The 25,843-nt window shown below is 39.0% G+C and overlaps 1 protein-coding gene across 4 annotated transcripts; it reads right to left on the bottom strand.

The window, feature by feature from the left end:
* Window positions 1-1,183: 1,183 nt before the first annotated feature.
* On the bottom strand, window positions 1,184-25,089 carry FAM149A (family with sequence similarity 149 member A). 4 transcript variants are annotated; one of them, XM_036381645.2, is made up of 14 exons: window positions 15,446-15,535; window positions 13,344-13,454; window positions 12,258-12,390; window positions 10,588-10,730; window positions 9,709-9,834; window positions 9,376-9,552; window positions 7,384-7,574; window positions 5,831-5,985; window positions 4,597-4,700; window positions 4,170-4,388; window positions 3,742-3,856; window positions 2,938-3,066; window positions 2,501-2,579; window positions 1,184-1,676 (listed from the first exon to the last, which is right to left on the bottom strand). In XM_036381645.2, the coding sequence occupies exons 1-14, from the start codon at window positions 15,505-15,507 to the stop codon at window positions 1,603-1,605; spliced, it is 1,818 nt and encodes a 605-aa protein (XP_036237538.1). In that variant the 5' UTR covers window positions 15,508-15,535; the 3' UTR covers window positions 1,184-1,602. The 4 variants fall into 4 exon arrangements, with proteins under 4 accessions (XP_036237538.1, XP_054370511.1, XP_054370508.1 ...); XM_054514536.1 differs by lacking the exon at window positions 15,446-15,535 and adding an exon at window positions 15,407-15,417; XM_054514533.1 differs by lacking the exons at window positions 13,344-13,454; window positions 15,446-15,535 and adding an exon at window positions 24,839-25,089.
* Window positions 25,090-25,843: the final 754 nt, after the last annotated feature.

The raw sequence follows: 25,843 nt of genomic DNA, 5'->3' as shown, positions 1-25,843 counted from the left end.
TGGCTAAGGAACAGCTCTATGGAAGGGGACCTGGAGGTGCTGGTAGACAAGCAGTTCAGTGTGAGTGAAGAGTTTGTTGCTGTAGCAAAGAAAGCCAATACAAGACTTGGCTGCATCAACGCCAAGAGAGATAAAGTAACTCTGCCATTCTACTCAGTTCTGGTCAGGCCACATCTGAATATTGTGTTCAGTTTTGGTCCCTGCTATACAAGAAAGATATGGACAGGGTGGAGAAGGTGCAGTAAAGGGCAACAAAGATGACCCAATTACTGGGTAGCCTGTCACATGAGGAAAGGCTGAGAAAACTGGACTTCTCCAGCTGGAAGAAAAAAAGCTTAGGCACAGCTTATTACCATGTTCCTGTATTTAAAGGGGGTCTACTAAGATGGAGATTACCTTTTCATAAGAAGTCTCATGGAAAGGTGAGGAGTGATATGTGCAAGTTACGCTTTGGAAGATTCCAACTGGACACAAGACAAAACTTTTCACAATGAGAATAATCAGCCTTTGGAATAATCTCTCCATTATGTGGCAAGTGGTGGATTCCCCAGCATTGAAGACTTAAGATTTGGCAGGACAGGGTGATGGTGACTCATCCAGATTTTGCTTTCACCAGCAAAGATTGGACCAGATGATCCTTGAGGTCCCTTCCAATCTGGAATGAGTCTACAATGATTAATAGGATGTAAGATGACGAGTGATTGTCAGGTGCCCAAAGACTGACCAAAAGGGAGAAGTGTTAAAATACTTCTGGTAGATAGTAAACATCCCTCTTCCTCTCTCTTGCCACCTGAGAGTAATCCATTGCTGCTCTAGTAATTAGCAAATCTTTCTTTTTAAGCCACAGAAGCTTATTGCTCTGCTCTTCTCTTCATTTGTACAAGAAATCACAAAAAATGAGAATGGTGTTACAGATTTGCCAGCATGTGGTTCAATTGCTCAGCATCTATAAATGCTTGGCTTGGCAGGAAAAACATTACTTGCTGTAAACAGTTTATCCCAGCAGTTCCCGTGGTCACTGATGATCAGAACAGCAATAAATGAGATTTCAAAAGAATTAAAGGAAGAAAAAAAGGTTGGTACAGATAATACTTGCAAGAGATAAAATATTATAATATAATAATAATCAGATTGAAAAATAGAGAAATGTTAAAACAGCAGTTAAAAAGGAAGTACTGCAAACTTCTGTTTAAAAGTATAATTTTTATGTATGACTATTATTTAGATAGACTAGAACATCTTCAAGGAAACAAAAAAGTGGGAACAGCACCTTATATTCTAAACATATCTTATTTGATAGGTAGAAAAACAATTCACTAGGAAAGGCATAAAAAGGAGGAATGCCTGAGAAGAAAATGCAGCCACAGTCTCTTGATACTGTAGAGCAGACACCTCAACCATTTATTTCCTTTTGCTATAATTTTTAATCTAAGCTCTGGTCAAATAATTTTAAAAGAAGGCAACGCAGGCATCCTGAGGACTGCAAGGCTCAGCAGACACCAGCATATGCACACCTTCTTTGTTACACAAGATACTAAGTGGCAAATTTAGTGCTTCAGTCTTTCAATCAGTGCAGAGGGTTTTGTTTCTTCCTAAAACAGGTTACAAAGCAATCTGAAATCTCTTCTTTGAGTTTGGAGGATTTCTCTGAAAGGATCTGGAGTAATTCTGTGAACCTGAAAAATATAAAACATTGCTAATTGTTGTAGTTTCTGAAAGTTTCTGAGATTATATATTAATTACTTCCACCAATGTGCTCAGATCAATATTTGCTAACCTGCCCTTATTCTTACATCACCTGTTACATAATTTTGTCAATGATATAATTATATAAACTCAAGGAACTTCCAAACAAGTAAAGATTACTTATAAGAACTCAGACACACCAGGAACCTAGCTAGTCAGCTTTATTGTAAAAATAAAACAAAATGAGCCACTGAATGTCTCTTTTTTTGGGGTTGTAAATTCAAGAAAGAGATGCAAATCAATACTAATTTGTTTTTTATGAGAGCTTTATATTTTTATTTAAAATGCACATTTTCAAATCTACTTTTTCTACAGAAAATAAGTTTATTAATTTCAGACCTAAAATAAAATTTATCATCAGCAGTTCACAAGCATGCAAGTGTGGTACTACTCTAGAAGCTGCAAAAATATCTTGCCAGTACACCACCTACTCTTGCTATAGTTGTAAATATGACAAAATGCTAAAAAAAAAAATAAATATGAGATTATGAGACTGAATCTTTTTTCTCTTCCTTTTCCCTTTCATGTCATAACAAGAAAAAGAAGATTCACAGGATTCCTACCCGTAAGAGTTAGGACTACCTCAGAACAAGTGAGAAAAAACTTCAAAACCAAACTCAAAAGATCCTGCCAAGAAAACATGTTGTTCTTTTATGCTGAGATGGCTCTCCCTAAGCACTAGACTTTTTGACAGTATGATGGGTTAGTAAGTTTTGTTGGCCTTTTACCTTTCAAGTCATTCTCCTTTGCCTACCTGTTATCAAAAATCCTTGACCAGTCCTTCTGTGGTTAGCAAAATCTACGGGAGTCAGTGACTTCTGAGTTGTGTCTCTCTGTACAAAGGAAAGACACACTCTTACCTAGTGAGATACATTTATCTACGGAAAGAGATCAATTATGGTTTTACGGTCTAGTCCAGCAGACTGGATCCTACCAAAGTGCAAAGCTCAACACAGCACTAAAACTGCACACTTCTAGCACACACACCCCCTCAAAACCTGAAAAAAAATTCTTCATACAACAGTACCACACCCTCCCCAAGACTTTTAGCATCATCCTCTCTACAGATAGCAGGAATCCCTGTACATCAGAAGTCAGGAGGCTCAGAAATGAGACCTTCTGTAAACCAACAGCAGGCATGAAAGAAAACCTCCTCCCTTTTTCCATGTCTCCCCTTACACTGTAACATACCCTGAATGTATGAGTTGTGTTGGGTCTTGAAAATTGATCAACAGGAACAGTTCTTTCTCTGAGTGGCTGTTGCTCTGCCCTGCCAGCTACTGCACTTGACACTCTGCTATGAGTATATCGTTCTTGATGCTGAGAAAATTAAGAAGAGCATTAAGAGAATGCAGCAATTGAATAAGTTAAAATATTTTTTTCTGTTGACATACAAAAGTTTACAAGAAAGCAAGAAAAATATGTTTTCAATAACCAAAAGCACAAATTTAAGTGTTGACTGTTTTTTAAACAGATGCAAGACTGCTTCTATGTTGGCATATCGATATATCAACATGCTAATTTACTTTCATTCTGGTGATTTATTACTGCCTCAACCTTCAAAACTAGCCAATATAAGATCTGGCTTTTTTCAGTTATTAGCCTTTTCTACTTCAGTCAGCATAGTATTCTAATTCTTATAACCTAACATTAGTGAATAAAACAATGAAAAGAGCTATTTAAATCCAGATGCATAGAAGAGCAAGGTTACTATCTTGTCATCTTGTTGGTTCTTTTAAGATTTTTTTCTTAACCAGATTTTTCTGTTGTCAGACAAGTCTTTCCACTATGATCTGTCTGTGACCTAAGGTTTTGAACTGCCTCCTCTTGCATTGTAATTGCACCCCAATGTAACACACATTAGCACGTTAAAACTATGTATTAAATACAAACTAACACAAGCTGTAAACTTACTCACTTCAACAAGTGACATAGCATAATTTATTTCTAAATAGCTTGAAGTTCTTCACTGGTTAAATAATGAACACAACTTACAGGGCTCTGCTGCATTCGAGGTACTGAAACACGTTGTTCAACAGTCTCAGAGTTTATTGGTGGTAACTTGTTCCGGGTCGCAGGCACACGAGCAGAAGATAAACTGCTGCCAACCCTACAGAATTTTAAGGATTCCTCTTTTAGGAGCATTCACATTACAGACTTCTTCATTGAAGTAACATGAAATTATAAAGTAGTACATTTCTTTATAAAGCTCAGCTACAGAAAGTAACAGCACCTAATACAGCAATAAAGAAGTAGAACAAATGCCTTTCCTCAAAAACAAACACGGCTCTGCTTGCTTTCTTCTTCCCTCTGAATTCTCCAATTAATAATAAATCATGGGTTAGTTCTCAAGTATTTTTCAAAATCCTTCAGTGGTGAAATTTCAGTAAAGTTCTGAGAAAAGAATAAAATTAAAAACTCACCATTTTTTTCCTTTACGGATTTCATCATTGTGCATATTAGGAACTTCTGAGCAGGGATGGTCAGAGGTGAGAGAAGGTAACCTTGGTACCTTCCTAAAAGATGCCAGCAGAGCCGGAGATGGTGAGAGAACACTGTTATCGGAAATTCTCCCCAACCTAGCGTGTGCTGAATTTGGAGTGCTGGAGGTACTGGTATGCTGTTTGTCTTCTTGCTCATTCCTAGGGAAAGAAAAAGAAATAAGGAATTAGGATCAAGAAATACAAGGGTTTAACACTGCATCATTTCTACCTCTAAAAATTACTATCATATCAGTGATCACAAGATCACACAAGATCACTGCCTTTTTTACCATTTTTTTTCTAATTGCAAAAAATTTTTTACATAATGTGAATTATGCCGTATTTTTAAAATGTCAATGTCACCTACTGGTTTTTTTCTGCCATGGCAGCATGCCTCTGTTGGAGTGGTTTTGCTTGAATTGTCATCACACCACTCAGATCACTACATAAGTTGCTGGAGAAACGGTAAACCTATTAAAAGCAACAACTATGTGTTAACCTTTACTTTTTTAAAAGGAAGATCTCAAAAAGCACATAGTTAAGAGGTATTTTACTTGTTTTTTATTTATAGTTCCTTTTAAGATGGTTCAGTATGATTCTCAGTAGATGGGGCAACAACGCTTTTTTTCTTTTGCTTATCTTCAACATATTTTTATAAACAAATTTTGTGTAATTTAGTTACTGAATTGCAACTCAATTTACAATATAAATTTCAGTTGAAGCCAAAGATTGATTGTTCAAACTTTTCATTTTCCCTCAGCACAGGGGGGGCATGATTTATCAAAGCATTTTACTTCTCCTGGCTGCTGGGACTGCAACAGAACAAAGCACACCCATGGGGAGAACCAAGACTGCTGTGCTATCTTTCCTGTGTTCCTTATCTCACTGTTTAGCAAGCATGGAAAAAGAGCCAATGGAAGAAAATTAAGTTACTTGAACTCAGTAGTGAGAGACAGGAGAAAAAAAAAAAAACACAAATAGAAGCAGTGGTTGAAAAAGGAAACAAATGTGCAATTCACTAATCAGAAGACAGAGGGAGGAGACAGCAAGCAGGACAAAATAGGACATTTTATCAATATAAGCATGAGCTTCTACAAAGACAGGTAAGGCCTAGTGCCAGCGTGCTAGTGGATGTACTGCAGAATCCCCTCTCACAAGATGCAAAGAAAATGAGAAGGAATGGGAGAGTCTGAAACTCGCATTGTTGTGAGAAAAGCACTTCAAGTTGCAACTTCACATCCCAGTTTATCTTCTTAATTCTACCATGAAGAAATTACTGGATCACAATAAAAGCATAATTAATTTTTAAGGACAGAATAGAATTTAACAAGACTTTGCAAATCAATGGCAGTAATACCTTAGTGGTAAATTGTACCTTTAAGAACTACAAAAGAAAAACAATTGACAATAAACAAAAAATGAACACTGAATTAAACCTTATTTTAAATTAGATGACTTCAAATACCCCTAATTGATATAAAGACGAAAAAAAAAAAACAGAGAAAATAAAGAAAAAGAGCCTTTTCAAGTTTCAATTAAGACTGTCCAAGGTTTGACAAAAAAAAAAGAACATTTGACAGAGAGGTTTGCTTTATTTTTACCTGTGATGAAACTGAATAAGCTCCAAAAGATACACTTTGTGCTTCAGAGCCTCTGGAAAGAGGAATGGTCTCAGCATCTGCTGTAATATGAATGGCTGGCAAATGCAGCAGTTTTGCTGTAACAGTTTTCAGGTTTTCTATTTGTTGGTCACACTCTGCACAACAGCAAAAAAAGTAGAAGGAGCAAGAAGTATTTTCTGTGTTTACCAGCCATCATTTCTTGGGGTTCAAGCAATACAGCACAGTAAATAAAGAGTTGCACATAGCTTTATATTTCCATGCTATTTAAAAATCTAACATATATTATGGGTTTTTGAAAGCATTTCCATTTGTCTATGCTTTCTTGGGCACTGACATACAAGCTGGCCTATACAGGTAGAGTCAGAGGTGGTTTTTTAAGAAAACACAGCTAAGACCTTTGAAATGCTGTCTAAAAATCCCCAGAGCTTTTCCTTTCTAAGTATTAAAAAAAAAAAAAAAAAAAAAAAAAAAAAAATTTATATATATACCAGCCTCATCTGACAGCAGCTATATACCGTTTCATTTTGGGTATATGTTACCATCTTATTTCTATTATAAACCCAAATTCTTTTCCTTCCTAGTTTAAATACTAGCTATACAATCTTTAAAAATATAAAAGGGCAAACCTATCATAATACTGCTAAATGATCCTCCCTAAACTATAATACAGAGAGCTAAACAATCCACCTGCGGTGTCAAAAGAACTTTTAAATTACAGAAAAACCTGAAATAGTAAGTTCTGATGCTGCAAGCATTCAGAAAAATTTTGCCATTTCTTACTTTGTTGTATTCTTATATTTGAGGTCAAGTGTACCTTACATTACAGGTAACTTCCAAGACCCACCCTCAGTTATTCTTCTGTTACTTCTGTCCTTTTAAAATACATTGAAAGAACTGAAATTCCCCTCAGCCTCCAGAGATAACACATGCACACTAAATAGATTTTCACTTCTTTTTCCTAGCTTTTCCTTTTCCTCACTACAGTCTGTTAGAATATGAAAACATAAAATAAAATTACATGTGTCACCTTTTCTTCATCCTATAGTCAAGTCATGAACTCCTGCACATCAGCAAGACTGTCTATCTCTATTTAACATTCTGACCACCCAAGGGTTCTTTCTATTTCTAAAGCTTAAACAATGAGGACTAGGAGACTCTGATTCCTAGGTTCCAGATCACATTGTCAGTGATCCCCTGACTAATGATGACTAACAGCATCAATTTGCATCTTCAAGCCAGTGACTAATATTTTTATTTTTTTAAACATGCTCTCTTGCAATGAAGCTATTTCAGTATTTTTCTTTTTACACCTCTCATACAAAACTCCCTGAAAATTAGGAAGAAAGTTTTATTTTAGGTGCATGTGTGTGCACACATTCTTGTGGCAAGGCATTACATATGTTACAGTTCTACAGCACTGGTTATCTTAACTAAAGCTTGGAATATTTGCTTAATTTAAGCAGATAGGGAAGGAAGACTTTTCTGAATTAGATTCAACAAGTACCGTATTTTCAAATGAAAATATCAAATACCTGGGATACTAGTTTCCCAATTTTTTTTAATCAGTTCCTCCAATATTCCAATGACATTGCTCCAGATATGATCAAACACTTCAGAAGCCACAGCATCTTTGATACAGGCATTGGGAGAAACAGGGGGAATGCCACGCTTACACCTCTTCTCAGAAAGACGCATTTTCTTTTGTTCCCAAATCTCATCCTCACTAATAAAGGAAACAAATTCAAAAGAATTCCCATGGGAATTGACTTCCCCTCCCGCCCCCTCCTTCAACAGAGAAACATACATATGGAAGAAAAGGCAGTCAGCTGGAGATAACCAAAAAATTCAAACTCAAATTCACCTAAGAGAAGAGAACCTATCAAATACATATACTGATTTCTTTTTCCTTTGCTTGCCATTGAAAATTTAAAAATACCATTAGAGCATTACAATGGAAAGATCTACATGTCTAGGAAAAAGTTTTAGATATGGCACATAGTCATTTGAGACTAAATCCTATGCTTTTTACAGTAACACAGGCAACAACATCTGTTTTATTTGTCAAGAGGACTCTCACATGAAAATTTCTTTCTCAGCATGCCCTGTGTACCTGCATACATCTGCAATTTTCCACCATTGATCAAAGATGAAACAACTTTAAAGGATTTCTGCAGTATGACAAGAATAGTAGAGCCCACAGCCTTGTAAGTACCTCCTTCCTATGCACTACAGTTAGAACATTTACTCTTTTTAATTTTTTTTCTGTTTCCTCTGTTTCTAGGGAAACATGTTTTAGCAACGTAACTTGGTCTCCTAATATGGCCTTCTAGTACACTCTCTGAGGAAGAACATTTTAACTTTTTTCTTCTTATAATGCCATTGTATTTTTTCCTAAGGAATGGGGATTTTTTGGAGATCAAAAAGATGCTTCCAAATTCCTGCTGGTTTCTACTACCTCCCTTTGTCTTCTCTGTCACTTCTTCACTTCTTCCTCAAGCCACACTGCATAATTCTTAACTGTATGTGAAATGTGGCTGATTGATCCTACTCACAAAATGACCAAGCTCTTCTCCTGTCAGGCTTTATAATACCTAATGTTTTAGTTATGGAGAACAAGGTATTTCAGAACTGAAGGAAACAAGAAGCATATGAAGGAGACAAAAGAGAGAAACATACCTTCAGGCAAGTCTCCCTTCCAAATTAAGTTTGTTTACTTACTAAAACAAAGAGATAAAACTACTGAGAGCATTCTTAAACCTAAATACTTCCTAAAAAGGCAGCAATCCCAGTCTTCTCTTTCAAAAAGAACACTGAAATGGTCTCTGTCTGAAAGGTTCCTCAGGTTTTCACAACAACTGTGTCTTTGTTCTGAGTGTGCATAGGCACACAAAAAGCTGTGCTTTGGGCCCAAATGAGTCCTACCAAAGCTTTCCCCTTTTAGAGGCCTTTTAGAAAACAGCACATGATGATCTTTCATCCACCCAGTAGCCTAACTGCTGGAACATTCAACTGGCTCACAGGAAACCTAGGCTGCACTGTCAAGAAGATGACTGAATGATTCGTCGCGCACAAGAGTGCTCTAAATGCAGGCTGTAACCTGCAGCTCTCCTCACAAAGCTGTTGTACTCCGTACAGAAAGAATTTAAAACTCATTAGGGCAGACAGTGACAGCACAAACAATGTAATGACACTAAATATCCTGATGCTCAAGGCACTCACTTGGGGAGAAGGGATACCTTCATTCTCAAAATTAAAAGAATCTTAAAATTAAACATTCATTTTACTGAATCTCCATGCATCAAATACCTCAAAACAACTAATTAAGACATTCCTCTGAAATGGGAGATGTGAGCTTTAAACCACTAGAAAGACAACATGCTTAATCTTCCACATGCCCAGTGAGTGTCCTGACCATTGTGCTACCGGATACAGGGGCAGAAGAGAAACACAGTTTAGTAACCCTGACTCAGTTCATTGATATTTTTTCATTACATTCTTCAAAAATACATATATCTGTTATTTACAGTTCCTTGTTGTCAAAGGCAAGATATTCCTCTATTTTTCCATCCTCATCATAAATTTCTTCTTCCAGGAAGGAATACATGGCTGAGTCTGAAGCAGAAATCCTATTGGAACTTGAATGCAGTGATGTGTGTATTGGAGATACTGTTGGGATCAGTTTAGAGCCTGAGATGCAGAGCCTGAAAAGAATATCAAGGAAATGAGAATTAAACATTCAAAGAAAGGAGAAAGTGCATATTTAATTATACTGACATGTTTCAGTAATACAAAAGTAATACTTGTACAAGTTTCTGAAGAGGGAAGACCAAAATTAAAACTTTAAAAAATTAACATACTCTTTTGTATGACCAGTACATTCAAGGAGGCCAGGTACACACTTAGTATCTACAAGGGTATCATTTCTGCTCTGAAAATGCTGAAAGCCTTCATCCTTTGGCACTAGGAGCTGCTTTCCTAGAACCCTGAATAAAAAGGAGAGAACAAGCAGTGTCATAGATGAAAACCTTAGCCATATGCAAATATCAGAATACAAGCACCTGCAAACAGTAGGCTATGCAAAAGCACAACTTACATCTACTTTGAGGGGCCAGAGCCTTGTGTATTACCTTAATATTGCCTATTATTTAAGTCATTAAAGTTAAGCTGATTTACACAAGATGAGATTTTAGTTTATAAATTTTAAGAGCAAATAGTAAAACTTGTTAGATTGTTCTAAAGCCAGACAAAAGTAAACACACTTCCTTATGAAAAAACTATGTAAGATACATTTTGAAATGGATGCAGAAGACAAGTAACATCTGTGACTTCACTTATCCAACTCCAGTATTCACCAATGTGAGTAAAAGGGCTAATCAAAAGTGTTTACCTGGAAAGTTGAGGCTACAGTTAAAGTTCAGAAAATGTGTGAACTCCAACATGCATAATGTAGAGAGGAAGAGCAAAAAGGTAAAAGCAACTCAAAAAATTTACACTAAATTATAGAATAAAATAATTTCTGAACAACTTTGCCTGCAATAATTTTATTAATCAAAATGAAGGGCATCAGTTGTTAAAGCACCACTGCCCAGACTGACTGACAGCTATGGCACAGCTCAGTCCCAGGGACAGAGATGTGAATGTACAAGTGTTGCTGATGCCCAAACCATAAGAGGGTACCCTAAAAATTCAAATTACAATGGTAATTGATTTAAACTACTAAGCAAGAATTTCCTTACCTTATATGAGGAAATTGTTCAACCCAATCTGCACATTCTGCCCGCAGGTTCTCTGTTTTTGAGGTCACTTTTCCTTCAAACAGCATTTCATCAATCTCCCAAAATAACTGATGCACTCTCTGTGTGTTGACTTTATCAAATTCCTATATATTATAAAGTTAATAGTTGTTAGCAAATATGCACGAATACTAAAATTTCTGTAATATTTAAAAAACAGAACAACATGAATCAACTTGGCTGAGCATGTCAAAATGCATGTTCAGACTATATATTTTTGACACAATTTATATACCACAATGCAAAAAAAAAAACCCAAAAAACAAACACCCAAAAATCCCATACAGCTGGCCTGAACAAGTTGATTTAGCAAAAAGGAACTACAAGACTGTATTTCTTTGACACTAACATATAACATACAGCTGCCTAGAATTAGCCCTATTAAAAAAAAGAGGAAAAAAAGAAACAACTGTTATAAGTTGTTTAGACTCCCAGCTTATTCTCTGTGCCAATGTGGAGCACACACACAACCAGCATCTCCAGCACCCAGGGCACTGTGCTCTTCTTCTTCCTTACTAAGTACAACAGCTATGAGGGCAAAGAGGGAGCACCTTATGCCTGTGGACCTAGTCTAGGGCTTAGGAAACAGCTGTCCGTGTGAGAAATGCCCTTCCATACTTCTTCACTGAACCTACAACTCAGTGCAACTAGATAGCAGGTTAACACTGCTAGCAAAGCAGGCAGTGGCTGCAAATGAAGGCAAATGAAAATAGTAGAGAAATGCCTGATTTTATCCAGTGATGTAGAGACAAGCACTTGGCTGAGGGTTTCTCAGCTAGGCACTGTTTGTAGTCACATTTGCCACGTACATTAGACATTTTGATACACTAACAAAACTGATAAAACTCAAGGCCCAAATTATGCTTGTTCACTTCCAGCTGAATGCCTCAAAGCACTTTAGGCCACAGAAGGGATCACACAGAATGAGAAAATAACTCTCACACAGGTTACTGTAATATCCAGAGTCAGGCTTTCTCCTGAAGGGCTGGCAAGCGACAGGTTAAGTCAGTATCCTAAAGGTTAGGGCATTATGCAAAAAGAATGGCAGAACTACCACTATCAGCCACAGAAGTTTTTCTGAAATGAAAGTGGCAGCAACTGCAATGCTGCAACTTCCAGCCTGCACCACGTATGCCTCAGAGGTCAGCCTTTGTAACAGTAAGACCTCTCTTTGCATCATCTACAAAAAATAACTGAGTTCATGTAAGAGCTAAATATTTTCCAAGACTGGGAAATTTATATGCATGTTCATGAATGTACTTCATAACTGAAAACATTGAGAAAAGTTCAATTTAGACATTGCCTGCACTATATGGTGTTTGAAAAGACATGTTTTATCCTTTGCTTGGACTCAAAAACCTAAGCCTACCTTCTTCAGTAAAACAGCTTTGTTTTCCCCAAACTTCATAATTTATCATTTTATTCCATTTTCCTTTGTTACACATTAGCTGCACCAATACCAACATGCAAGTAAAACTATTTTTTAAATATTCAATTAATACACTTATTCATTAGGCTATTATGGATGAGGTGCTGCATGTCCAACATCAGTAAAAAAATAGTATTTCTACAATATTTAGAGAAAGGGTAATATAAAAGTTTCTGTGACATACATCATCCCTCCAGGAGTAAATCGAACTTCTTTCAGTAGACAAACTAGTAGTATAGCTGTTTATTCCAGACCAAGAATTATTCAGCTCCGTGGGTGTTGTGCAACCACTAGGTGAAAGTGATGAAAGTGTCTCACTGAAAAGAAGACAAATTAAAATGAAGAACACATGTATTTTCTGCATAAACATACTTTAAATAAAAAAAACTAATCAAGTAAATGGTGCAAGCGGATAGTTTAAAGTAGAGTGAATACATGCTCCTATTAGTACTATTTACTGTCTCAAAGGCAATTCCTTCTACACTATTAAGTTTTTGCATGCATATAGACCATTGCAAATGTATGGCACTCTAAAATATGCATATGAACATGTGTATGTATTTGAATATAATTATATGCATATATCTATGTTTCCAGCTCAAACAATTATTTTGGTTTCTCCACGTCAGCTAGTGATCACATGAAAAACAGATGGAAGATAACATCAGGTTTCTTTAACTCTTTCACATTAGAAGCTTCCACAAGAAAACTTTTGCAAAACTAAGCACAAGATCTCTACAGATGTTTCAAATAGCACTGAGTTACATGTCTCTATGCAGCGCTTTTTATGTTGCTAAATCTGGTGCACTTTAAAATTTGAGCCACAGCAACTCAAGCCCCCAAAGTTCTAGTTGGTCCCTGCCAGCTATCACCCACCCCAGGATGCAGAGAAAGCAGTGATAATTGGATGTGCAGGCAAATCCTAACCAGTGTCATCTGGAATAAAATTTCTTGAAAGTTAACTAACCTGCAACATTGGCGAGCATGATTTCAATTTAATCATGAAGTCTGATTAAAATTTTTCCCTTCCAGACCTAATCGGTGCCCTCTACTACAGTCTTAAAATACTTAAATCCATATCACAAACCAGGAATAAAGTTCAAACCCTTTAAACAGCAGGTTAGGTCAATTTGTATCCTGTATTATATTGTGCAACAGTTATTATCCGTGAGAATTATTGGAAGAATGATTAGTGAAAATTAACTCCAATCTGGAAATATCTAAGTCAAAAGTAAGTTAATTAAGTATTATTTCAGAAGTACATGTATACCAGGTATAATTGTCAATGGCTTCTTGAACATTTCTTGCAAAAACTGATGGAAGAGACACTCCACTTTTTCCAGAGAGACACCGATTTGGGGAACCTCTGGACAGTCCCTTCCTATAAACACAGAAACATAACATTCCATAATTTTAAATAAGGTTAATTCACATCTCCACTGGAAGGGAGGGGGGGCGACAAGGGCAGGGGAAAGGAGAAGAGGAGGAAGACAACTACTCTGTTGAATTTTTCAATTTTTCAGTCCTATCCATCAAGACAAATGTTTGCTTGAAGCAAACAAATAGCTTTTATTTGCTTTACTTACAAAAGTATGTTTAAAAAAAAATGTACTTCTACTTTGAGACTTGCTTTACTCCACTGCCATCCTCCTTGGATTTTGCACTTCAAACTTTGCAAGAAGCACACACAAATGAATCAGTATCACACTAAAGCAACAACAGAGCAAAGGCACAAACCAATAATTGCCCATACAACAGTTTAATGAAGGAATGTTTTTTTCCTTTATTTGGGAGGGTAGGGGCTTTTTGTTGGGGAGTTTTTGGTTTTTTTTTTAGATGGAAGTTGTTTATAATTACACAACTGTTCATAATTACATATTACGTTGGATGCAGGCAGTTGGGTCATTAATATGCTAAACCCAGCTCTTCAGAACATACACAGATGTGTGAAAGTGCTCCTTGGAAGCACTTAGAACAAGTGATTGCTTCACCTATTTTCATGCCATAAAACCCTCACAGCAGCATGACTGCATCAAAGTACATTTGTGAATGAGTAACTATAAGAAAACAGCTCACAGTTCCAAGAATTTTCTTCGTTTCTTTAGACAAGAACTGTAGGTTGGCCCTGCAGCAGTTAGGATTGCCCTGTCTTCTTTCTATCCTTTCTGATATTTACCTTTCCATTACACGTATTACAAAGACGCATATGTCAAAGTCTAACTCCCCACTCAAATGGACCACATCACACATCCTACTGCTATGTCTGGGTTAAGAAAACAGCAAAACCTACAATCAGCATGAACTTCACATCAGGGAAGACCTTAAATTTAAAATTCTTCAAGGCTAGTAAAACAGCAGTGGAAAGCATTTCCATGTGTTTGCACTTCATATCCTATCTCTTCCCTAGGCATCTGCTTTTGGCCAGTAAGCCCCAGGAGGCTCTATGAATATTCATAAGTCCAGTCCCATGACTTGAGTCTCATTTTGTCCTAACACCAAAATCCATCTCTCAGGAAGTAACAGTGAGGCCACAGTCTATCTTTTACATGGAATGCTATTTCCTTCTCTTCCTGTACATCCCTCTCTAACATTTGCCACGTTATTTATCGCTCAGGGAGCCTTATAAGGTCTTTCAATTTTTTTTCATACCTGACCCTTGCTCTTAGTATTTTTCCACAACTTAATACCACCACCAAGGTTTAACACTTCACTGCTCTTTACCTGCTCAAACTGCTCAGGTCGGATTCCTATGAAACATCACTGGAGAAGGAAACCACTTACTGTTACCTTCTGCTTACATATAATATCCAAGCTAGACCTCCCCTGGCACAACTTCAGGCTGTATCCTCTTCTCATTATGGGAGCTGGAGCAAAGTAGTGTTTCTGCCACATTTTTCCACTGCATGTTGTTGTACTACGTCTCCTGACTCCTTCGATCACACGCCCTTAGATGCGCCGGTTAATTATTGCAATATAATAAAACTATAGGAAAAACTCCTCCCAGCACATCTATAGCATCACTTCCCCTGCGCTGGCAAGGGAACACCAGAAGCTGGAACAGCTCCCAGCTGCTCACCGAAAGCTCCGCAGCGACGGGCATTACACGGGGACGACAATACCGCGGCAGCGCTCCCGCCGCCCCGGCAGGACGGCAGGCGGGCCGCGGAGGACACCGCCCTGCACGGGCCGCAGCCCCCGGCCCCGCCGCCACGCTCACCCCGGGACGAGCAGCCCCCGGCCCCGCCGCCACGCTCACCCCGGGACGAGCAGCCCCCGGCCCCGCCGCCACGCTCACCCGGGACGAGCAGCCCCCGGCCCCGCCGCCACGCTCACCCCAGGACGAGCAGCCCCCGGCCCCGCCGCCACGCTCACCCCAGGACGAGCAGCCCCCCGCCGCAGCCGCCCCGCGGGCCGGCGCCCCGCGCCCTGCGCATGGGGGCGCGGAGGGCGCCCCCCGCACCGCCTCGGCGGCGGCAGCGCCGCACCGCCCGCTGCCGGCGCCCACCCGCACCGCCCGCGGCTCGCCGCGCCACGCCCCGCCGCAAGGCCTCGCACCCCTCCGGGCCTCCCCACGAAAAGCTAAAGCCTCAGCCTGGGCGAGAGCGGTGCGATCTCCCCATCTCTCGCCTCGCAACGCGCAGCCAAAGAACGCCGAGCTTGGTCTTTCTGAACAGAGAAGGTTTCCCTCGCCTTAGTAGATGAACAATAGTTATGCGATGCTAGCCAGCTGCATAAAGATTTTCCCTTGTTAATTGAGTTCTCCTCCGAACTACCTCTGTGCACGTCACCGATCTTCTTTGGCACGGGTCAGGGGAGAGCACAGACTGTCAGCTGCAGATTTACGCTAGCTCCAGTAATCCACTAGCTTTATTCATCTCTAGCTCCAGGACATAAATCTCTGGTGTCTACGTATTTTGCAGAAAGCATCTCTTAAAGGAGGAAACAGATATTCTTATAAGCAAAAAGAAAATACAAGAAAGAGAAAATAAAAATAAAGGCAGCATTAAATATGCTGAAAATTAAGACTGAAAAAGCAAGACATATGAAGCCTCACCTTACAGGAAATCAAACAGCAGCATTTAAATGGCATTTAAAGTTTCATAACCAAACAAAATATTGCTCACTAAGAAAGGCATATAGAAAATGCCTAGCATTTTTTCTCTGATGATAAAATATTTTTTTTAAACCTGTTCAGTAAGGAAAGTTCCATATTCTTCAAAGGCCCATTCTTCCATGTCAGTAAATCATTAAGAAACTGCATGCATAATTACAACTTTCCTTGTTCTTAGCAATCATTCTTCTATAGGAGCAGGTTTGTCCAATACTTCGGACACATGCGCACACAAAAAAATAGAGTCCTTTGTTAAGAAAAACATATCCAAGCAGATGAAATCTAGAATAGAAAATTATGTCCTGGTTAAGAAAATGCAATTTTAACCTTCCACCTTCTCCTATATTTCCACAGTGGAGAGCAAGAGTTAAATTTTGTGCAACTGTTTTGGAAGGCTTTTTTGTCATTACAGCAACAAGATTCAGCCAGTGGTCACCTCCACACCTTACCACTACAAAACCCCACAATATCATTTGCATTTCTCTAAACCAAGCCCCTTCTCCCTTTCCAACCAACACAATGGTAATTATATGGATAAATAATTGTGAACGAGTATATTATTAGTATTAACACTACTTCCATCACTCTAATTTGGAACTGGAGAGAACTAATAAAGGACATTGCCAAAAGACATTCAACCAAAGGAGTTTAGAAAAGTCAATTAATAGAGAAAAATGCTAACTTTATTATCTGTCACACATGCTATGAGACCTTTTTAACAAATGATTCAAAGGCTGTTTTGTAGCCACAGCCCCAATAGAAAACATTATGCATTGCTCCCTTGCCAACAGAGTATAATATCCTAATTTCTAATTAAGCTGCTGCCTTGTTGTCTGAAATAATTAATTTCTTAGATTTCACATCTTTACATGTTCTTTACTATTTTGGAAGTGTGATTTGTAGCAAATGTAAACATACTAACCACATCATGCTCTCATAACGAGATATGCTTTATCTTTTAACCTACCATTTACAGCTGGGGCACTTAAACCTGGAGAAAAAGAGGGTTCAGGGGGACCTTATCACTCTCTGCAACTACCTGAAAGGAGTTTGTAGCCAGCAAGGGGTTGTTCTCTCCTCCCAAGCAGCAAGTGACAGGATGTGCAGAAGTAGCCTCAAGTTGTGCCAGAGGAGGTTTAGATTGGATATTAGAAAAATATTCTTCATTGACAGGGTGGTAAAGCCTTGCAGCAGGCTGCTCAGGAAAGTGGTGGAATCACCAACCCTGGAAGTGTAGGTGTGACACCTGGGGACAGAGTTTAATAGAGAACACATCGGTCCTGGGTTAATGCTTGGACTTAATGATTTAGGGGTCTTTTCCAACCTTAATGAGTCTCTTTATTAATTTCACTCATATTCTCACTTTCTGCTTGTTTGTCTATCCCATTCTTGGTTTGTAAAACCAAGACATTACTATTTGTATGCCAGGTTTCTATAAAACTTTGATGTGAGAGTATATTAAAAAAAATTAAACTGTAAGCTCTCTCTAGCATAAATGTGGAAATACATCTGCAGGAAAAATACATTTTGAAATCACACCAATCTTTCTTAAACTGGTCTGGCACAATTACCATGGAAGTCTATTTCTCATTCTTCTTTGAAGTGATATAGCAAACAGAAGTGTAACGCCACAAATCCAGCCCGCTCAAATATTCCTCTTTAAAGGCTCACTCAACACAGTACCCACCTGTCAGGGGCATTTTCTTGGAAGTGAATAAACACTCCTGGTCAGTATCATGTTCACTGAGTAGAACATACAAACTTTGTTGCAAACAACACTGAAAAACTGTCACTGCACAAAATGATCCTTCCACACATTCACCAGCTAATGCTGCTCCATCTTAGGAGCAAGCAAGAAACAGACATGTCATGGCTACTTTCCACATTGATAATGTACAACATTCCATGCATGGCAGTATTGTAGTTGAATATTTATACCACAGAAAATACAAAATTCACAAGAAATACACACATCCTTTTCCTTCTAGGTCAGGTAGTCATCTGTCCAACTTGGTTGCAGTCAGCCATGGTAAGCTCTCCCTCTATTGCTTGACAAAACACATCTTTTTCAAGACTGAGAGGATCTTTTCTGCAGTAAATTATTTTAAGGCAGCTATAATATGTTTGGCTAGTTTGTTTAGAAATGATATGGCTTATTAAGGAGAAGGAAAAAGAAAACCTGCCTTGAAAGGTAATATAGTAAATGTTGACCTTCTTAGCTTCTAGCAACACATCTTTATCATTGCTCCTACTGAACATGCCAGAGGCTTGACAGATAGCAAAAATACATTCCAAAAAATTATAGTATGTCTCCATTTGAGAGTGTCACTCCAGACTTGGAGATAATTTTCATTTTGTTCTCATCTTTATTAATGAGCACTGCCAGAAGTGTTTCAATGCTTTCAGTTATCTGGCTGTTGATCAATGAATGAAGTACTGACTATATCTGAAGCATGAAAATAAAAATCTTTATCAGAGTCTTTCCACTGATAGTGTTTAATCATACCACCTGATTGGCTCTTTCCTCTTACAAAAATGTCCCTTACTGTCTTTGAAGCCATGTATGGGTTACTGATGTGTTGATGATCAAACTACCTTGGGAGCATTTGTACAGTTGAACTCTTGGTGAGTTTTTCCTGTGTCTTTTTGATCTGACAAAATTACCATAGTTTGCCACAATGTCAATTTTCTTCATATGTTGCTAAAATTCTATTTGTAAATAAACATAAAAGCCTCACTTGGTTCAAAATATAGGTAGCATTGGAACAAAAGCATTAAAGTTTCTCTGAGCTTGCCTGCATCAACATCTACAGTTCATCAGTCCTCTGTGGCTGCCTCCTGCACAGAGTGCTCACTAGGTGCACTCAAAATCACCTCTTTTACCCAAGACCTGCTTCCCCTTAGGGTCAAGGTTTTCACATGTTATCTCATCTGGAGTGAAGAAAAATAATAAAGAAGCGAATGCAATTATTTTCTTAAATCACTGATTTAAGAAAAAGCAGGCCATTATTTCCATCAAGTGCAGTGTCTCTATTAGACATTTTCATATTGAATTCAGAAACTAATTTAAAGCTTTTCCAACCATGATTTGTGCTGAGTTCTGTTCCTGTCTTTATGAAACCAAGTAAGAATAAACTGCTCCAATTTTTAAGAGAGGCTTTTTTGTATATAGTAATTTTATTCTTCTGCAAATTTTAAGGCTTTGTAATTTTGAAATGCATTCAAGTTGGCATGAGCTTGCAAGGTATTATATATATAATTTTAAATATATTTGTAATTTTGATTCACTGTAAAAATGTAACTGCAAGTATAATTCTTGGTTATAGGAAATATAAACAATTTCTGAGTGCAAGGTACTATAGTAAGTAAATCTGACTTTTTAATATAAATTATGAATCAACATTGAGAAAAATACTATCATCTTAATTAACTGCAATAATAAAGAATGCTAATTAGTGTCTTAGAGAAGGTGTTTTATTTCTTTGGATCTGATAGGAGGCATTTACTGCTGCAGGATCAAGTGTCTGAACAGACAGGGACAGAGTAGCACCCTTACAAAACACTTGGAAGTAATCCACAAGACTTTCCCTGTGTATTCTTTTTATGTAAATTTGGAAAACCAGTAAATATTTTTTTTTTAAATCTGACTTAAGCAGCATAACATCATAGAGTTTGGAACATATTTTCCCTTCTGTTCATTGATCTCTGAAGAAAATTGCACATATAATGAATCACTGAGAACAGGCGCAGAACTTTATCCTTTCAGAATTTAAAAAAACAAAAACCAAAAATAAACTGAAATGTGACAGTTCTATAGTACAGACTGAAGCATTGCAATTGTGGGGACACCTTAGTCTGCACATGCTTGGGTGTACTAAATACTTTTCTCCTTCCTCTGGCTTGAGATGTGAAGATGTGCAATCATATTGCTAAACCATTATGTAGCCAAACAGATTTGAGGACCTGAAAGTTTTCCTCTATTCTTGCTATAGTGTGACTTCCATGGTGGTGTACTAGAAGAAAGGCACTACTGAAAAACAAAGTAATGATCCTCTATTCATCCCACAACCACAACTCCTTTTCTAAAAAACAGAGAGAGACTGAGCAATAAAATCCAAGTAAAAAATAAGCAATTGCACAATACCACTGCTCACCACCTGTGTGGAATATCCCTTTGGCCAGTTCAGGTCAGCTGTCCTGGCCATGCTCCCTCACAGCTTCTTGTGCACTTCCTCACTGGCAGAGCCTGGGGGACACTGAAAAGTCCTTGACTTGGGGTAAGCACTGCTTGGCAACAACCAAACATCAGTGTGTTATCAGCATCATTCTCATACTGAATTAAAAACACAGCATCTACTCAGGAGACAGACAGAAGTCATCAGAGTAAGGATGTAAAAACTATCACATGCCAACTTGTGAATATTATGAACATATGTTTTCAAGTGAAGGACTCCAAACAGCACAGAAATCCTCACACTGTTATCTATATAGTGTACATACATGCACAAGTACACATTCACACCACATCCAAACTTTTCCAACAAAACTGTAGCAACAGTGAGAAAAGACTGACTGATTCAGTCAGTCATGTATTTTGTGAGACAAGAAATCTCTAATTCCTTTGGTATTTGACAAAACTGACAGGAATAATCTCACCACTGAAAAGACCACAAATTTTCACCAAACTACTGCATTATCCACGAATCTTCTTCCTTATGAAAAATATTGATTAAAAAAAAACCCATTATGAGCCCAAACCTTAACTAAAAGCATGACTCCCATGAACAATGCATGCTGAATTCTACTTTAATACAATTAAAAAGAAATAGTCCCCTAACTCACAAAATTTTAGAGGAGTTCACAACAGTTAAGAGTAACAACGAAGACTGAAGGTTCTTCCTCTTCTTTTCATAGTTGACTTAATAATCCTGTTTATTGAGCACTGGATCAGAAATAAAATGCCTGCTTGTAAACATATCATCTTAGTTTCCAACAAACAACACAAGTGCTCTATATCTAAGAACAATTAGACTTAGAGCTAAAATGAGATTCATTGGGTTTTAGGGCTCTGTGGTTGCCTTTTTTTTTTTCACATTTATTCTCTAGTTGATTAGCTTGTACTGCATCTAGCTCTTGGACCCCCAGCATAGGAAGGATGTTAGCCCCTTGGAGCAATCCCAGAGCAAGGACATGAAGATGATCAGAGATCCAGAACACCTTTCCTATGAGGACAGGCTGAGAGTGCATGGACTGTTCAGCCTGGAGAAGAAAAGGGGAGACCTTAGAGAAGGCTTATACTACCTAAAGGGGGCCTGCAGGACAGCTGGAGAGGGACTTTTTGTACAAAGACATGTAGTGGTAGGACAAGGGAGAAAGGCTTTAAACTGAACGAGGGCAGGTTTAGATTAGATACTGGGAAGAAATTCTTTACTCTGAGGGTAGTGAGGCACTGGAGCAGGCTGCCCAGACTAGTTGTGGATGACCTATTCCTGAAAGTGTTCAAGACTGGATTGGACAGGGCTTTGAGCAATCTGGTCTAGTAGAAGGTGCCCCTGCCCATGGCAGTGGGATTGGAACTAGATCATCTTTAAGGTCCCTTGCAACCCAAACCATTGTTGGAAGTCCATTAACATTTTCCAAAAACTGAGGTTTATATACAATATTACTAAATGTTAGTAATTATTTTTAGTTGCATCCATCTAGAGAGTGTAGATGAATGTGTAGCACCATGTGAAATTAAAATTTGCTTCTTAGTTCTTGTACACTTAATTGCAATGAAAAAATAGACCATAGCAAACCACCACATTACTATATTTGCTCTTTTAGATCAGTACAATAAGGGAAGTGACAGCTTGGTAACACTACAATGTCCCGTCTAGGTTAGTATGCATTACAGTGTGAAAGAGATCTATTGCTTTTAGTGGGTAAAACAGGAGACAGGGAATCAGAGTTCCCACCCTCTTCTGCAGCTCATCAGGTTACTTATATGTACATTTTCAAAGTTAGTAATTAGTAATTTCGAAACCCAAAGCTTGAGCCTTGAGAAATAAAAATTGACAAAAGATAATGATATTGGTACATCACAGAAAAAGCTACACTTCTCATACCTAGTTCACAAACATTTTTTTCCATGTATCAGAACCATTCTGAAAAGAGGGAGCAGCAAAATTAGTTTCTACAAAATATTACCCACCCCTAAACAACATAACTTAAGCTTTGCCCAGTTTATCTTTAGATTAGATAGGGGTTGTTATGTCATCTCACCTACCTAATTGCAACATGTTAGGATAGCAATAATAATGTTTCTTTAAAAAGGAATCCGTGTATCTTGGTACATTAACATATTGTTGCAAGTGTAGCATAAGGCATCTTCATATTCTCTCAAGAAATATCATGGTCTTTTTTAGCAGAATATATTTTCTTTCAAATAAGACTAAAAAGCTGTGAATTTCTTTCTCCATTATGAAGAAAAAGATTTATTCATTATAAATCTTCCTTCAATTTGAAGAACAGGAAATTGCTATGTAAATAAATAGCAAATGTTAAATCTCACAAAGTACTGCCATAGTTTAGCCCTATGCATTACTAGGACAAATAGTTGGTAGTTGTGGAAATCAGAAAATTTAGCATATCTGAGAAAGACAGAAAGAAATCAATGCTGGATTTTCACAATTTTGCACTATCCATTTACTGTCATTGCTATCAGCTTGTATGTACTTAACTAAGATATAAAATGGATCTTTTCCTTTATTAAGTAATTATTCATCATAGATTGCTATCAATTAAAATATACTGGCCATTGAGGTCTTCTAAATCATTTTAAACATCAATAAAACTTGAAATGAAGGAATTTTACGTACGTAGGCAAAAGCTTCCTGTGTATAACTATCAATAATGCATTATCATATTCTGTAACTCACAAATTCTCATCTCAACTCTAAGCAAGGAATGCTAAGGTTTTCAATATTTAATTAAGATGCTTCTTCTAAAAGCTTAAGTGAAACCATCTAATTAAAAAAATGCTAATGTGGAGGTATAGACTTTCCTTGTCAGTGATGTATTTTTTTCCTTCTTCTACCTCTTTCTGGTTTGGTTTTGTTTTTTGTTTTTTGAAGACAGACAATACCTTATCAGTATAACCTTTATTGCTATTAATAAAATATTTGAAATGCCACCATGCATACAAAAGCTTAAGTTTGGGGATAACAAGGTGATATCAATTAGAAGTGGTTCAATAGCAAGTCAAAATGAGTATTTTGCTGGACACAATCAGTTTTAAAATAATAGGGTTTATTCTTCACCCCAATACAGTCAGTTTGTTTTAAGAGTGGATTCCATTCTTCAAATTTTTTTGATGATAGAAGTCATAGACATTTTACTTGGCTTTATTTTTGGTACTGAAAGAAATAAGTAGCTAGGGGGAAATTACAGGGACCTAACACTGATTTGTTCTGGCATTGTTCATATAAAGCATCTTAGAAACAGAGCTCTATTACTACACATAAAACCAGATTAACCTCCCTATTCATAAAAGGCTACTATTTTACAAATACAGTAAAAGTTTTAATCCTGAAAGAGCTTACAATATGTTCTGAAACAAAATAAAAAGCTCTAGATTGGTGTAGGGGGAAATAAAAGAAGCACGTCAGGGAGGATTTGTGCTCCTACTTTAAATATTAGCCTACATGGAAACCGAACTTAAAGCAGAGGTTCCAAAATCCATCTGAAGATTTAAGTGTACTAAAAGAGATTCCAGTCCTTTAGAGTTAAAAACTTAAATACACATTCATTCCTATCAACACCTAACAAAACATTACTGTTCTTCTGATTGTCAGTTGCAAAGGTTAGCACAGTTTAGTACTACAGAAGCAGCATTTATAGATGTCCATGAAATATATACAGTATCTTCCTTTTTTTTTTTTTGTAATAGTATGAAAAATTCCACCTATACAGTAATGCAACTGTTGCTCACTTTTATAAATTCCTCTGGTTTAAATGCATTAGGAAACCACTTCAGTATACCTTTGCTGTAGCAAAATATCACCAAATGGAAGCACATATTTAATAGGCTTCTTTTATATGCAGCAAACCTTAAACGTTTCAAGGTGGGACTTGAAAATTAAACACAGAAGCATCCAAACCAAGTTTCACACCTGTTATTGACACTTTAGAACCTCACTAGGCAGTGACTGAAATATCTGCTTTGATGCGCAGTAGCAACCTCGGGACAGAACTTGATACAACTCGCACACCTGCGTGAGGGACCTTTACGATACCTACTCAAGCTCACCATCCCCTGCGCGCCCTCTGCACCTCGGCTTCTCTCCCTGCGCATCCCCAGGTGGGGACGGGACAATTTTCCGTGCAGGGCCGGGCTCTGACTCCGGTCCCTTCCACGCGGAACCGCGAGCGTTTTCCAGCTCTTCGTTCCTTACGGCGCCGCACGCACACAGCCCGTGCGAGCCACCGCTCCTGCCCGTGAAGATGCGCTTCCCTGCTTCTGGCATACTGCCGGGGGAGGGAAAACCCTGCCCACGGAGATGTTCGGTACCTCTCAGGACGCCCAGAGGCAGAAAAAGTCAGGAGGAAGGAAGCCCCAGCAGTGAGGGGCGCACACCTCCCCCGTACCCCAGGTTTGCGGGGCGCTCACTCACACGGGAAGCTGTGGGCTGCTGGCCGCCTCGTCGCCCTCGGCCGCCGCCTCCTCCCCGATGTCGGGCAGGGTGATGAGCAGCCCCTTGGCCGCCGCCCGCCCCCCGGGCTCCTTGTCCGTCTCGCTGGACGGGGTGCAGCCGCCCCTGCCCTCGGCGCGGCCCCCGCCGGACGGGGGTCGCGGGCTGGGGGCCGGCGGGGAGCGGCGCAGCCTGGAGAGAAGGGCGCCCGCCCTCAGGGCCGCCACCTTCATGGCAGGCTGGGACGGGAGCCCCTTCCCGGCGCCACAAGCCCTGTCGAGGGGCCGGCGGCCTCCGGCGGGAGCTGCCCGCTGCCTGCGGCCCGGCAGGCGTTGCTAAGCGAAACAAACCCCGCCGGGCACGCACCGCCCTGGGCGGGGAGCACCGCGCCGGCGGAAGGCCCGGGAGCAGCCCCGACCGGCCTGCGCACCTGCGGGGCGCCGGGCAGCCACAAAGCGTGAGATTTCCCCTCCAGTTAGAATTCCATCTAATATTACGGGGCAAAAACGAAGCCCACCTGCCAGGGCAGCAGAGCCCTCCTCACACACCTGTGCGTGGGAAGGGCTTAACCAGAACTGGGGAGCGAGAGCGACCCAAGCCAGCACATCTTTATCACCGTGCCAGGCAGATGCAGAAAGGAGCTGTGGGGAAGCAACAGCTCGCATGCTTTTAAAGGTGCTCCAGCCATCCTAGGCAGGTTTGGAGAGCAGTAGAGGGTGACAGTGGCACAAGCCAGAAAGCTGAGGGCACACAGTGGGGAATTATTAACTTTGCCCTAGCTTTCCAACACTGGGTTGTCTGCCTGGCTGAAGATCAATATGAACAATCAGCAGCAGTTTGGGAACACTGTAACGCTTAGTATTATGGACAAGGCAAATACTGTGCCAGCTCAGAACATGACAGGTCATGTGGCCCTTGGAGTGCCCAAGAGAACAGCACAGGCTGAAAGTTAGACCAGTTGCTTTATACATATGAGCCTCAGAATCG

The sequence above is a fragment of the Molothrus ater genome, chromosome 4 (genome assembly GCF_012460135.2).
Source record: "Molothrus ater isolate BHLD 08-10-18 breed brown headed cowbird chromosome 4, BPBGC_Mater_1.1, whole genome shotgun sequence".
Lineage (NCBI taxonomy): Eukaryota > Metazoa > Chordata > Aves > Passeriformes > Icteridae > Molothrus > Molothrus ater.
This window is presented reverse-complemented; position numbering and strand designations above follow the sequence as displayed.